At 26.2% G+C, this 12,614-nt stretch overlaps 2 protein-coding genes across 2 annotated transcripts; one reads left to right on the top strand and one right to left on the bottom strand.

The window, feature by feature from the left end:
* Window positions 1–2,772: 2,772 nt before the first annotated feature.
* LOC113549385 (pyruvate kinase-like) lies at window positions 2,773–6,286 on the bottom strand. Its single transcript, XM_026950664.1, has 9 exons — window positions 6,233–6,286; window positions 6,027–6,156; window positions 5,715–5,947; window positions 5,297–5,480; window positions 4,986–5,195; window positions 4,553–4,737; window positions 4,122–4,364; window positions 3,476–3,698; window positions 2,773–2,960 (listed from the first exon to the last, which is right to left on the bottom strand). Exons 1-9 carry the CDS (start codon window positions 6,284–6,286, stop codon window positions 2,773–2,775), a joined length of 1,650 nt encoding a protein of 549 aa, XP_026806465.1.
* A 3,044-nt stretch (window positions 6,287–9,330) lies between these two features.
* Window positions 9,331–11,765, top strand: LOC113549387 (meiosis-specific nuclear structural protein 1-like). The gene is made up of 7 exons (XM_026950665.1): window positions 9,331–9,516; window positions 9,575–9,681; window positions 9,755–10,204; window positions 10,298–10,424; window positions 10,538–10,741; window positions 10,806–10,990; window positions 11,660–11,765. Exons 1-7 carry the CDS (start codon window positions 9,331–9,333, stop codon window positions 11,763–11,765), a joined length of 1,365 nt encoding a protein of 454 aa, XP_026806466.1.
* The last annotated feature ends 849 nt before the right edge of the window (window positions 11,766–12,614 follow it).

Raw genomic sequence — 12,614 nt, 5'->3', positions numbered from 1 at the left:
TGATTAATCAAAACGAACTTTTAATTGAATTCAGTTCAAATTGTATGCAGTTTCGTATAAAAGACGCTATGGCGAAATGATAAACTGTCAAATGCGTATATCTGTTGGGGTTAAAAAAATACTTTTAAATGTTGTATTTTTTATACACAAAAATACCATGTCATGACGAATTAGTCTTAATTAATATATTATCATCACTAAAAGTTGCTATCGTTATCAAATAAACGATAAATTATTGTACATTGTATATCACAAAAATTACTCATAAAGTCATAATAAACTATATTATTACTATGAAAAGTATAATAATGTCTTTTAAACATTAAATATTATAAATTAATTGCTATAATAACTACATAATAAATTGACAAATTATTCAATAAAGATATTAGTGAAATACAATCAACTGTGTTGACCTAAGTATGAGATTAAGGGTCTATAATGTCTCTAAAAATAAATGATTTCAGGAAGGAACCTAGATAAAATAAAATATTTGTAGTGACACTTATTATATTTAGAATACTTTGATTGTGACTAAAGTGACAAAAATAAAAACGATAATTTTTAATTAGGATAAGAAATTGATTGAAGAAATTCGATACGAGAGATAGGTATATTAATGATATAATTAATAAAAATTAAGTAAATAGATTTGTAGGTTGATTTTTAAATTATTATATACTTATAACAGTAGATAAAAATACAATTTTATCTATAGATAATAAAAAAGTGTTAAACCATTAATTCAACAAATATTTAATCGACTTTTATAATAAACTTTTTTCTTAAGAAGCAATTTAAATTAATTTATAAATTATCGTTGAATCCAAATATATCTACTATTTAATCATAAATGTATTTTTAAATTCTAAGCGAAGTGATGAATGCATTGATTTTATAATGATTTTTTTTATGTTTACTATTTTTTTGTGTGTTAGTCATTAATTTTTACAGCAATAAAGATGTACATACATTTTTTTCAATATATTTTCTGGTAGGAAAATAGACGTAATATAGTAGGTACTTTTTTATATCAATACAAATTTATGATAGTGTATAATGTTTGTAATACCGGCAGACCATCTTGGCTCAAAAAAGATTTCGTATGACATGATTTATTATTAAATTTAAATTTAACACATCTATTACGATGACCTACTCAATTAAAAATACGGATACATCATTAGACTCCTAAAGCTATATATAGTAAAGCAGTTACATATTTTTCTCTTTTTAATTAGTTTTACTTGTAAGTTTATCTAACACATGAACATGACTATGGGTAATATTTTTGTACCTAATATATACAAACTAACACAACATAATAGTATGTATATATTATTATAGTTATTGCCAGACTTGGGTAGTATTCCGAATACTTTTTTTTGAAATTATTCAATACAGTATTTTGAATACTTTTTACAAATATTCTTAATATAGTATTTGGAATACTTTTTTACCATCCAATCATACCAAAAATAATTGTATTACTTCTTCTGTTAAAGAAATTGCTTTTGCACTTGTATATAACCATATAAGCACCTATAATCTGTGTATATTTCTATTCAAAATATTTTATAGTAATATATTATTTTCTTTTATACTATTTTTAGTGGATAATGTTATTTCCAATTTGAAAAGTTGAATTTGTAATTATTATTATTTAAGCAATAGCAACTTGGCTATTTCCTTAAAGTAGTTGATTATTGTACTACTTTTTATAATAATAATAATTATATTATAATTAAGTATTAAATAATAGTATTTTTTTTTTGTGAATATAATGTTCCTTTATTAGGTTTTACTAAAAAATTTACCCATTTTATTACTTAAATGAATCACATAATATTATAATTTGAATATAATTTATAACGAATAGATTGCACAATGTTTACTTATAAACACTGAATTAAAAAAAAAATATTTTTGTTATTAAAATCTAAATCTACTAAAAAAAGTATTTGAAAAATATTTGGAATACTTTTTATGAAGTATTCCAAATACTTGGGAATACTATTATCATAAAGTATTTTACCCAAGTCTGGTTATTACATTGTAGTATACTACATTTCATCATGAATCGATTTGGAAATCAAATAATACTATAAAGTCTCAAAATCTGTTAAGGGATTGCTACACCAGCATTAGTTTTCTCTGTCTATCTCCCACATAATATAGGAATAAAGATACTCTGTATTTCCACGATTACCACTCTCTGGCTCAGTTTGGAGCAAAAGCATCTATTATATTATATTATATTATTTATTATATTTTATAAAGAAGAGTATTTCCTATGCATTGGCTGGATAGATTTTTTGTATTTACATTTTTTATAAATATAAGTATGTTTTAATTTAAAATAATTTTGATTGTTTTTAACCATTAATAATATATTCAAAATTGTAAATATAAAAAATCTATCAAAATTGTTAATACTATAGATTTTTAATATTTACAATTTTGAATAAATGATTAATGGTTTAAAATAATCGGAATTATTTTAAATTAAAACATACTTATATTTATAAAAAAATGTAAATATTAAAAATCTATTCGGTCAATGCATAGGAAATACTCTTCTTTATAAAATATAATAAATAATATAATATATTATAATAGATGCTTTTGCCCCAAACTGAACCAGAGAGTGGTAATCGTGAAAATACAGAGTATCTTTATTCCTATATTATGTGGAAGATAGACAGACAAAACAAAAACGTGTGTAGCGGCCCCTTAACACGTTTTTATTTTTATTTAAGTTGTACATAATTATTATGCGTTGACGAAGTCTCCAGCACTAACGTAGAATAAACTCATGGTGTTAGCAAAACCCACGTTTTGTTTGGAGCTACTGATGTGTAAAACCAAATCTCCTTGATGCAATATACCTTTTCTCTTGCCAAAATCCATTGCGAATCTTGTACGGTTTTCATTGTCTCTCCAAACATTTTCTATTGGATCTGTAATATAATATACACATAATATTTTCTAATGCATAGTTGTAGAACGAATAAATTCGTGTAAAAATATTTTAATTTTAATCACATAACTAATAGTACCATGACTAATAGTATCATAATATGCTATATTATATTATCTCATAGTTAATATTACAAATGTGAATAAATATCCGGATTAAAACATTTTTGTCTAAGAATTGGTTAAAATTTAAAGTGATAAATGTGTTAGTTAAAAAAACCATTGGTTCTCTGCAATAGTTTTTGAATGGTGGCATTATGTCACATAGATAATTTGACTAAAATATTATTAAGTATGTTGTTAATTTATTGAAAAAAAAACTGCGAAAACTTTCCAATATCTATTTACCCTTGATCTTTACCCTAATTCAGGCTTGTGAATATTATTGATTTTCATAAGGCAAAAACTGTCAAGATATTCGAGTCTTTCAAAGTAATGAACAATGCATTAAATAAACATCTTGTTAATTATTATTATTATTAATGAAGTTATTTACCGATATATTGCAATGCTATTAAATTTCGCCACACTGATAACTTTCTCGCGGACTTCCCGTTCTTGACTATCGCCAATACGGGACATCTTGGTCGGTATCTGGCAATGAGCCGGGCTGATAGCCCGGACGTGGTGATCACAATAATCGCCGCTGCGTGACATTTAAATGATACCTCCACGCAACCGATACTTACCGCGTGAGCAGGATCAATTTTTGGTTTCGACTGAAAACATGGCATAAGCTAACACTATAATATATTACATAGTACTACAATTTACATGTAATAATACGATAGTACGAAATTAATATCAATCGTTTACTTAGTTTGTTTGCGTCATAAAACACTTATAATTTACAAGTCGAATAACGTTGTACAGTTGCATTTAATTTAATAATATATTATAATAAAATAATACACATTATTGTGATAAACTATATATTATAATCTAGTTTTCTAATATTAATTAGTTTTCAATTATTTTTTTTAAATGTTTTAAATCGGGAAATTTAAAATTAATTTTAAAAATATGCAAAAATGTTTTATATTTTTCCATTAAAAACTGTAATCATAACTATTGTTTTAACTTTTGAACGTATACACGCCTATAGAGGACTAATAATAAAACTATGACGTTTGTTTTTATACCTTTTTGTTGAGTTCATTGAATAACTGTTGTTCCCATATGGTGGCTTCGCCTTGTCGACACAGCGAAGACGCGTATTGAACGCAGTGCGCTTTGTTCGCACTGCGTGATGTTACGTCCAGATAAATGCAGTCTGTCCCATCCATTACGGTATTTATAAGGTCATTTACTTCGGCACTCGTAGGTATCGTACTTACTTCCATAGAATTAAGATATTCCCCATAAGTGATAGTCGGTTTTCCAGCCTATGTTGTGTAATAGTTAGAGAAATAAATAACTATATATATATATATATTTAACTTCAATTTTATTATCAATGTATTATTACGATATTATTTTTTTTCAAAATTTATAAAAATTAACCAATTTTTCATGATAAATTTCCCAAAAATATTATTTATTTTTAAAAATCAATGAATGTCCCGAAACTTACTAAGTTGCATTTAGACAATACAATCTTTTGAGCAAGAAATATCTTATCATGGCCGACTTCCATGGACAAGTTCGGTCGGTTCAGGAACACGCCATCCACTACTGTTAAAATATCATCGATATTTTCCAGTCCGACGCTGTTGTCAATTTTTGCATACAGACCGATATCCCCACCTTGCTCTATGCCTTAAAAAAAAAATTAAACTTATAACCAATCTTTCTACAAGACCTCTGGAGAACTGACAATAAATTGAGATGGAATGTGAACATATGAAGTATGGCTAGTGCGAGTATAAATCGAAAAACAAGGTTACATAGAACCAGTGAAATAGTGAAATGAATACAATTGTAAATCAAGACTAATAGACACAAAAGAGAATAAATAGGAAGACAAAGACCGTACGTCGAATGCAGATATGTTATGCTCGACTTACTAACAAACTTGCGGACGTGGTTGAAAATCATCGAGTTCCTGACACCAGGCACCAATATTACGTCCACTTTGAGCTGGATCCCTGTACGAATTTTTTCCTCGTCTAGTTTGGTGAGTGATGTCAAGCCAATTGGAATTCCCGGCACGTGAACTATTTTTTCAGAACCCAAAAATTCTCCTCGTTTTATCACGCAATATACCTCATACTCGTCTGCGCCAAAGAAAAAAAATGTTATTTTTTCTAACTCTCCTCCAAGAAAACATTACGTTCGTCGTTTTAATAATAAAATAAAATGACGAATACGTGCTTACCGATTCTGATCACAGCTAGTTCGATTTTTCCGTAGTCCAAGTATATCCGATCGTTAATTTTTAGCTGAAGAATTATATCACTGTTCACATAAATACGGTCCTCCGTACATTTAAATTTGTATTCGATATCGTTGGTGACATAAATATGAGCGTTCGTCGATAGTTCTATTAAACGTCGTTTGGTCTAATTAAGTAAATTTAATAACTTAATTAAATAATTAGACACGTATAAGTATTTAATAATATATCTACCGTTTATTGAAATAATATATTTTATGATTTCAAACTTTGTATGCGTTTTTATTAAATTTATTTATTATTTTATCAACTATTAAAACGCGCTAGGTACTTTGAATAATTTGTTTTTAAAATCATAACTGTAATTTACTAATCATTATTTTATATTAAAATGTATCACTTTTGTATCAAATATGCTTCCAGTCGTGATAGTAGATCCTCCAAGATCAAGCATTAAAGTCATTGAATATGGTACATGGTTGTTCTTTTTAAGACTGTAATTAAAAATTCCTTGGCGAATTTCAAAGACCATCTTTTGACTCTGTTCAAATGATAAGCCGTTAAAATTAAATATTATTACTGAAGCGCCACTTTCACATATTTCTTCTATTACACTCTTAGTCACGTTAAATGCTGAAATAATAATATTAAAAGAAATATGTATAAACACGGAATTATAACTACTTTATGTTTATTTATAAAATGTACGTACAGATGCCACAAGCTATAGTGGTTAACGTATTTTTCGATGGATTTGATTCAATTTTTAAATTACTCATATGGTCGAGATAGTTATCCTCAAAAGATGCTTTCATTTGCATTTCATTATCATGACAAGGTTCCTTTACATGTATATTTTTTTTTTTTATTAGAACTATAAAACTTATTATAATTTATTTAATTCATGAATTTTCTTACCCAGGGGTACACAATACACTGTTCTTCAGTGTTAGGTGTAATCGTAGAGTTCATTATATCACTATAAATTTATCGAATTATTTACGATGCAAAATATATATTAAATTTATTGAATTAAAAATAAATTAAATCAACAGTGATTACATCAACTAAAAGTGTTTCGAATAAACGTTTCCTAAGAAATAGATCATAGCATTATAATAATAATATTAAACACCACATGTTACTATGTTAAGATAATAATATTAACAGAATATACAACGATATTTAAAGAAATATTTTTGATTAAAATAAATGTGTATTATTATATGACTTATTATTTTAATATGCAAAGTGACGTGATTAATTTAAAAAAAATTGACGAAATATTAAATCTCAAAGGCAAAAATAAAATAAAAATTATAGATGCTAAATTAAACAGTCAAAGAAGAAACCGTATAACTGAAAACAATAAACGACAAGAACTACTCGAAACAATAGTGAAAAAATACCACAGAAAAATAGATAAAATACATCAGGAAAATGCTATAAACAATAAAAAAAATTTGGAAGCCAAGCATGAAAAAGCAGAGCAAATAAAACAAAGATTACAAAATCATAAAACATTTGAGTGCCGTAAAAATGCAAAAATATTAAATTTTATAAAAGATAAAAACATAAAATCAAAAAAATTATTGGCCGAAAGAAAATACCTAAGGCTTTGTGAAAAGCAAAAAAGAGATAGTGAACGTTATTACAATAAAGTTGAGTATCAAAAAAAAACATTAGTAAAAAATCAACAGTTAATCAACAAATGTCTAGAAAATAAAACATGTGATACTTTCGAAAATAACAATCAAAGATTGTCTACAGAATACGAAAAAGAATATAATGATGAACTGATGGAAGAAATAATTACTGAAGAAGAGTGTATCATAGATTCTGATCAATCGGTAATAATAAATTGTTTCATGTTAACTAAACTAAGTTATGTGTGTTTTAGCTAATATAGGTGTAGGTACCTAAAGTTAGTTAAAATTAAAAATTTGTTTTCTTTTAGAAATTAGAAATGATATATAACCAAACAAATTTGGATAATGTTCGAGTGTATTTAAAAAGAATTGCTATGTTAAAAAAAAACTTCTATAGTTGTGAAACTGGGAGACATTTTCTACAGAAGATTGGGCCTATTTGGGACTCACTTACACAATGTTTTTATAGAAAATCATTAATCCTGAATGAGATAGCTAAGGACTCAGACAATATGATGCCCGATGATTTCAGAAAAATCTGCGAAAAAATAAATCTTAAAAATGCTAAGAATGTGACTAAACGTTCATTAGGCTTAGATGCATCATTTTTGGAAATTTTTATAACTGGTTCGTAATTTAAAAAAAATTATAATATTAATATTTAAGATATTTGTATAATAATATAAAAATTAGGTATATTTTGATAGAATTTAAACTTTAATATGTATTTCACTTTATTCTCAAAGCTCTGTAGTTGATATTTTCTCGCTCTAGGTTAATTTAATCGTAATAAATAACACATCAATTTACAAACAATAATTATTTTATCAACTATTTTGTAAAAGTATATATAAAACAAATTATATAAATCTTAATATTATTGAATGATAGAAAATATTATAATATGTCGATTCGATAAATTATTAAATGTCTGTTAAGATAAAGTATTTTAGACGTTTTTTACGATTTTATAATGAGTTAGATAACTTATAGATTTGAACTATGAACTCAGTGATGAAGATGTAAATAATGCATTGACTAAAGCTAAAAACCTTATTGATAAATCAACGACCGCATTTGATGTAATGAATTTAGTTAAGTTTATACTAGAACATGAAATAGACATTAATGAGAATATTCACTATATTGTTAATGGTATATGCAGAAGAACAGTTTTTGAATATATGAAAAGACGAATGAGTTGTAAGCCAATAACAGAAGTTTTATATTTAAACACACATATAATGAATAATTTTAATATATAGATCGAATGCTAGGGCGTTCGAGAAATACAATTAACAGACTTCAATTTTTAAATACAAAAAATGTCATCCCAAAACGGTATTTAATAACGAAAAACAATGAAAATTACGTCGAACCGATAGTTTTTGACTTTCTGACAAATGACGTTAAGTATGGCTATTTAACTTCAGGAGAGACGATTACAGAACACAACATGTATCCAAATAATGCTAAAAAAAGAATGGGAGAATTTTGGCAAAATTTGAATTTTTGCTATAGTTTAAACAATCCTAATACATATTATGAAAATGTAATGGATAATATTTTCAAAATGCCAGAAAAATGTTATTTCGAAAATGTAGTTGTATAGATTAGAAACTCCGATAGTCATTAAATTATAATATTCTATTTTTTATGTAGCATGTTGATATTCAAGTTAACAGATTAATGGCATTTTCTTACAAACAACTAGCATCTAATTTATCGGGAAAATCGAATACATCCACTTATCATAATATAAAGGATGTTGAAGAATTGACTCACACAAAATTTAATATACTAGCTAGAAAGATGACAAAGATGGTGTTTGGAATGGGTGGATCTTATGAAGAAAAAATTTATGTTTTGGAAGTTATTATGAAACACATTGTGAACGAGATAGTAAAAAGGTCACCAAAAGTACTGTACACGTATAAAAATCAACATAACGCCATTGCCAAGAATACGGAGATAGATATTTCTTTTTTTAATCAAAACCATAAAAATATTTGAAAACTATAATAATGTATATATTATGCATTATTATATTATAGCTGTTGAATACTAAACGAATTTAAATATTTCAAAAATTTGGGAATTGCTACTATTAAGTTTCCAAGTTATTATTTTTATAATGCTAAAATATTTCAACATACATGTCTCATGCATCATTACATACTGTTATGATTAGATGGCATATTATACATCTATAACGTAGTTATAGTGACAGAGCACTGTATTAATTAAATAAATGTACATATTTTATGCTATTTGTTTTTTAGTAAATTATTATAATATACGCTACTTTAACGAATATTGTTTGAAAATATGATTTAAAACAAATTTAATTTGTATAATTATCTAACTATGAATGAACATCAAAAAACCGAACTCAACACTATAGCAGCACAAAAAAAGATTACCGACCAGATAGCTAATGATGTACGCTGTATTGATATGTCTAAAATGCGCCAAAATGCATCAAATATATCGTTGTATAGGCGTATGCATTTGGAGTCAGAAGAGGAAGAATTGTTTACAAATATACAAAAAGTGAAGAACTTAATGTTAAAAGCTAATAAACGTCACGAATAACGTTTTGTATTTTTAGGCAAAAGAAGCTCAAGCTAGACAAATCGCTGAGTTGGAACAAGAACAAAAACTTGCTCAAGTGATGGCAGATTTAAAACACCGAGAAATAGTTGAAATAAAAACCCAGTTGTTTAATATTTTTTTATCACGTTTATTATTATTTTTTTTTTAACTTATTGTTTGGTATTACTTTTTATAGTCAATTACTTCAAAACAATTCAAACGAACTTCGACATATCGAGAAACAATTACGAACGGCTTATGCAAAAAAAGATTTATTGTGTCAAATCAAAGAAAAAGAAGCTATAAAGAAAGAAGATAAAGTCAGAGTATATTATGATGATTTGAAAATGATAGAAACAAGAAATTATGAAAATGAAGAGGAAAAAGAACTACAAACCCGACAAAAAGAACTCAAGTTAGATTATAAAAAGGCAATCACAGAGCAAATACAAGAAAACGCCGCAGAAAAACGAAGAGTGTCATCATTAAAGAACCATCCATTTGTTTTTTATCAAGCGACCGGAAGTAGTGAAGTACAAAAAAATAATGTTAAAACTAGTTGTTCTCAAAAAGAACTGGAAGTATTTAAAAAAAAGGAAAATGAGCTAAAGGAAATCGAACGGAAAGAATCTGACAATACAAATAAGTAAGACTCCAAGTGTCCAAGTATAGAAATCTTAAGTACGATTCGAAATCTTGAACACATTATTGTATTGCATCTTAATATTTATATGCATAGACGTATAGAAGAGTATTTGATTGAAATTTCTAAACGGGACAAACAACAAGCAGAATTAAAAAACCAGAAGAAAGCAAAGAATGACAGAATCTATAAATGTTTAGTTGATAATTTAACATCCTTAACGGTAAATATAGTTAGAGTGGTGAATTAAAATTAATGACAATTTATGACATATTATACTGTGATTACTGAATAATAAATTATTTTTTACACTTCTTAATGTATAATTGCCTGTAGTCAAATACATTGAAAAATAGTGAAATGCAAATTAATCTCGTAATCGAACAACAACGAAGTGCCGCTTGGTTGGCCGAGAAAAAAGAAAAAGAACTGAAAAATGTTCAACGCGACATTATGCTAAATCAAAATGAAATGCAATTGAACATTAAAAAAGACAAAGAAAAAGCAGAAAAAGAAAAAGATATAGCTCTAGTCAAAATAGTATCTGATTAAATTATAAACTATTAATGCTTTTAAAAACCTTATAATATTTAATATATCACAGTTATTGCAAAATTTTCAAACGTTTAATGAGGTAGAGGAGAAAAAAAATGCTGAACGACGACAAAAGATGCTCAACTATGGAAAAGAATTAAAAATGTCGATTGACTTAAAAACTGATTTGAGACAAAGACAGAAAAAGGCTGTGATGAATGAATTTTCAGAAGCTGTTAAATTAGAGGAGCTAAGGTAACTTTGTCTTTCTAACTTTCTTTTTTAGTTTAATCATTTAACTAATAACTATAGTAGCCTAGTAGCGTATTAATTTAATAGTAATAATTTATAATAAAATATCTTCAAGAATAGTGTTGAATTACTAATTTAAGAGAAATCTTATATATATATATATATTAATTTTAATCAATGGAAACTATAATATAAGTATATTTTAAAAGGAAAAAAGCAGTAAACCGATAACACCATTTTTAATAGAACATTTTGATTTTTAAAAATTAACTTTAATATTGATAATATAATCATATTCTATCGTTTTTTTATTAGAATTTTTGTAATTTATATTAGAATTTAAACTATTTTTTTTCTATGCTATTTAATTATCTATTATACATTACGTCCTATTGAAAAGGGGGATAATTAAATAAATAATAATTATTAGTAAAAATCGATATTGAATGGTTAAATTATTTTTGTATTTAAGTAAAAACTTTTGTTTGACACAAATATTGTATATATTTATATAGTAAATTATACATAGTATATAGTTTCATCACATTAGTTGGAAAAGTTTTTACTGCGTAAATAACCAAAACAACTTTTCACACACAACTTTCAAAGTTCTTAATACCATTTGTTATCCGAGAGTTATAATTTTTTGTTTATATTTTACGTATAACACAGAATGGTTGAAATAAAAAAGGAGCAGACAACTATTGTTAAACAACACATGGAAAATCTCGAAGGATTTTTCCCACCGACTGCAAGAGATCGATATGATGTGAAATAAGAACGTGTAATATTTTATAACATTTATTACTATTTAGCTATAAATTATAATACTAACAATACCAACCATAGAATTTTTGGATGGTTATGTTTTCAATACATGTATTATATAATATATCTATCACAAAAATAACATGATTTGTTTTCGTGTTTTTTCTTATGCGTTCTATAAAAATAGTTCATCTGTTTAATATTTTAAGCATAATTACTTTTTAAACTATAGATTGTATATATTATACCTACTTTTTATTTATTCACTATAAATTCTTAGGGGGACGTTAAAGACGTATTTATAATATGACGAACGTATAAAACTGTTGGATTTTAACCTATACCTATGTTCAGCCCAATGCTATTTCACGAACAAGCTTTTACCACCTGGACGTCCTGAACTAGACAGTTTTAGCTGGACATGTTGATTTTATTTATGCTTAAAAAATAAATACACCTCTAACATGGCTTAATAATATTGCTATTAAACGTAATATAACTGCATGGTATAATATACGTACATTTGTGCAGTGTATATGTATATAATATAGTATGTTTGTATTGAAGGAATGTTAGTAACACTATTGTCACCGGGGGACAAGGAGGAAAATTGTTTTTAAAACGAAAAAGAAAAACGTCAAGAATCCAAATGTTCTTCAGTGGAAACCAATTTAAATGTAAATTATTATTTTACGTAGCTACTCCGACGTGGTTCTATTTTCAAGTCAGCAAGATAATTATCGTTTAAATATAATTATATATATATATGGTAAGGGCTCAGTAAAAAAAATCTTATAAACGGCATGTGTATAGTAATATATTATGCCACCAGATGTATATACAGTGACAAGTCGACTGC

The sequence above is a fragment of the Rhopalosiphum maidis genome, chromosome 1 (assembly GCF_003676215.2).
Source record: "Rhopalosiphum maidis isolate BTI-1 chromosome 1, ASM367621v3, whole genome shotgun sequence".
NCBI classification, from domain to species: domain Eukaryota; kingdom Metazoa; phylum Arthropoda; class Insecta; order Hemiptera; family Aphididae; genus Rhopalosiphum; species Rhopalosiphum maidis.
This window is presented reverse-complemented; position numbering and strand designations above follow the sequence as displayed.

What these genes read in the sequence shown, in the direction of transcription:
- LOC113549385 (XM_026950664.1), bottom strand. Translation starts at nt 6,286, where the DNA reads ATGAACTCTACGATTACACCTAACACTGAAGAACAGTGTATTGTGTAC. An exon ending in ACTAGCTGTGATCAGAATCG is followed by an intron (nt 5,196 to 5,296) that starts GTAAGCACGTAT and finishes TCTTTGGCGCAG; the next exon opens with ACGAGTATGAGGTATATTGC. An exon ending in AATAGCATTGCAATATATCG is followed by an intron (nt 2,961 to 3,475) that starts GTAAATAACTTC and finishes ATTATATTACAG; the next exon opens with ATCCAATAGAAAATGTTTGG.
- LOC113549387 (XM_026950665.1), top strand. Translation starts at nt 9,331, where the DNA reads ATGAATGAACATCAAAAAACCGAACTCAACACTATAGCAGCACAAAAA. An exon ending in TGTTTACAAATATACAAAAA is followed by an intron (nt 9,517 to 9,574) that starts GTGAAGAACTTA and finishes TTGTATTTTTAG; the next exon opens with GCAAAAGAAGCTCAAGCTAG. An exon ending in ATATAGCTCTAGTCAAAATA is followed by an intron (nt 10,742 to 10,805) that starts GTATCTGATTAA and finishes AATATATCACAG; the next exon opens with TTATTGCAAAATTTTCAAAC.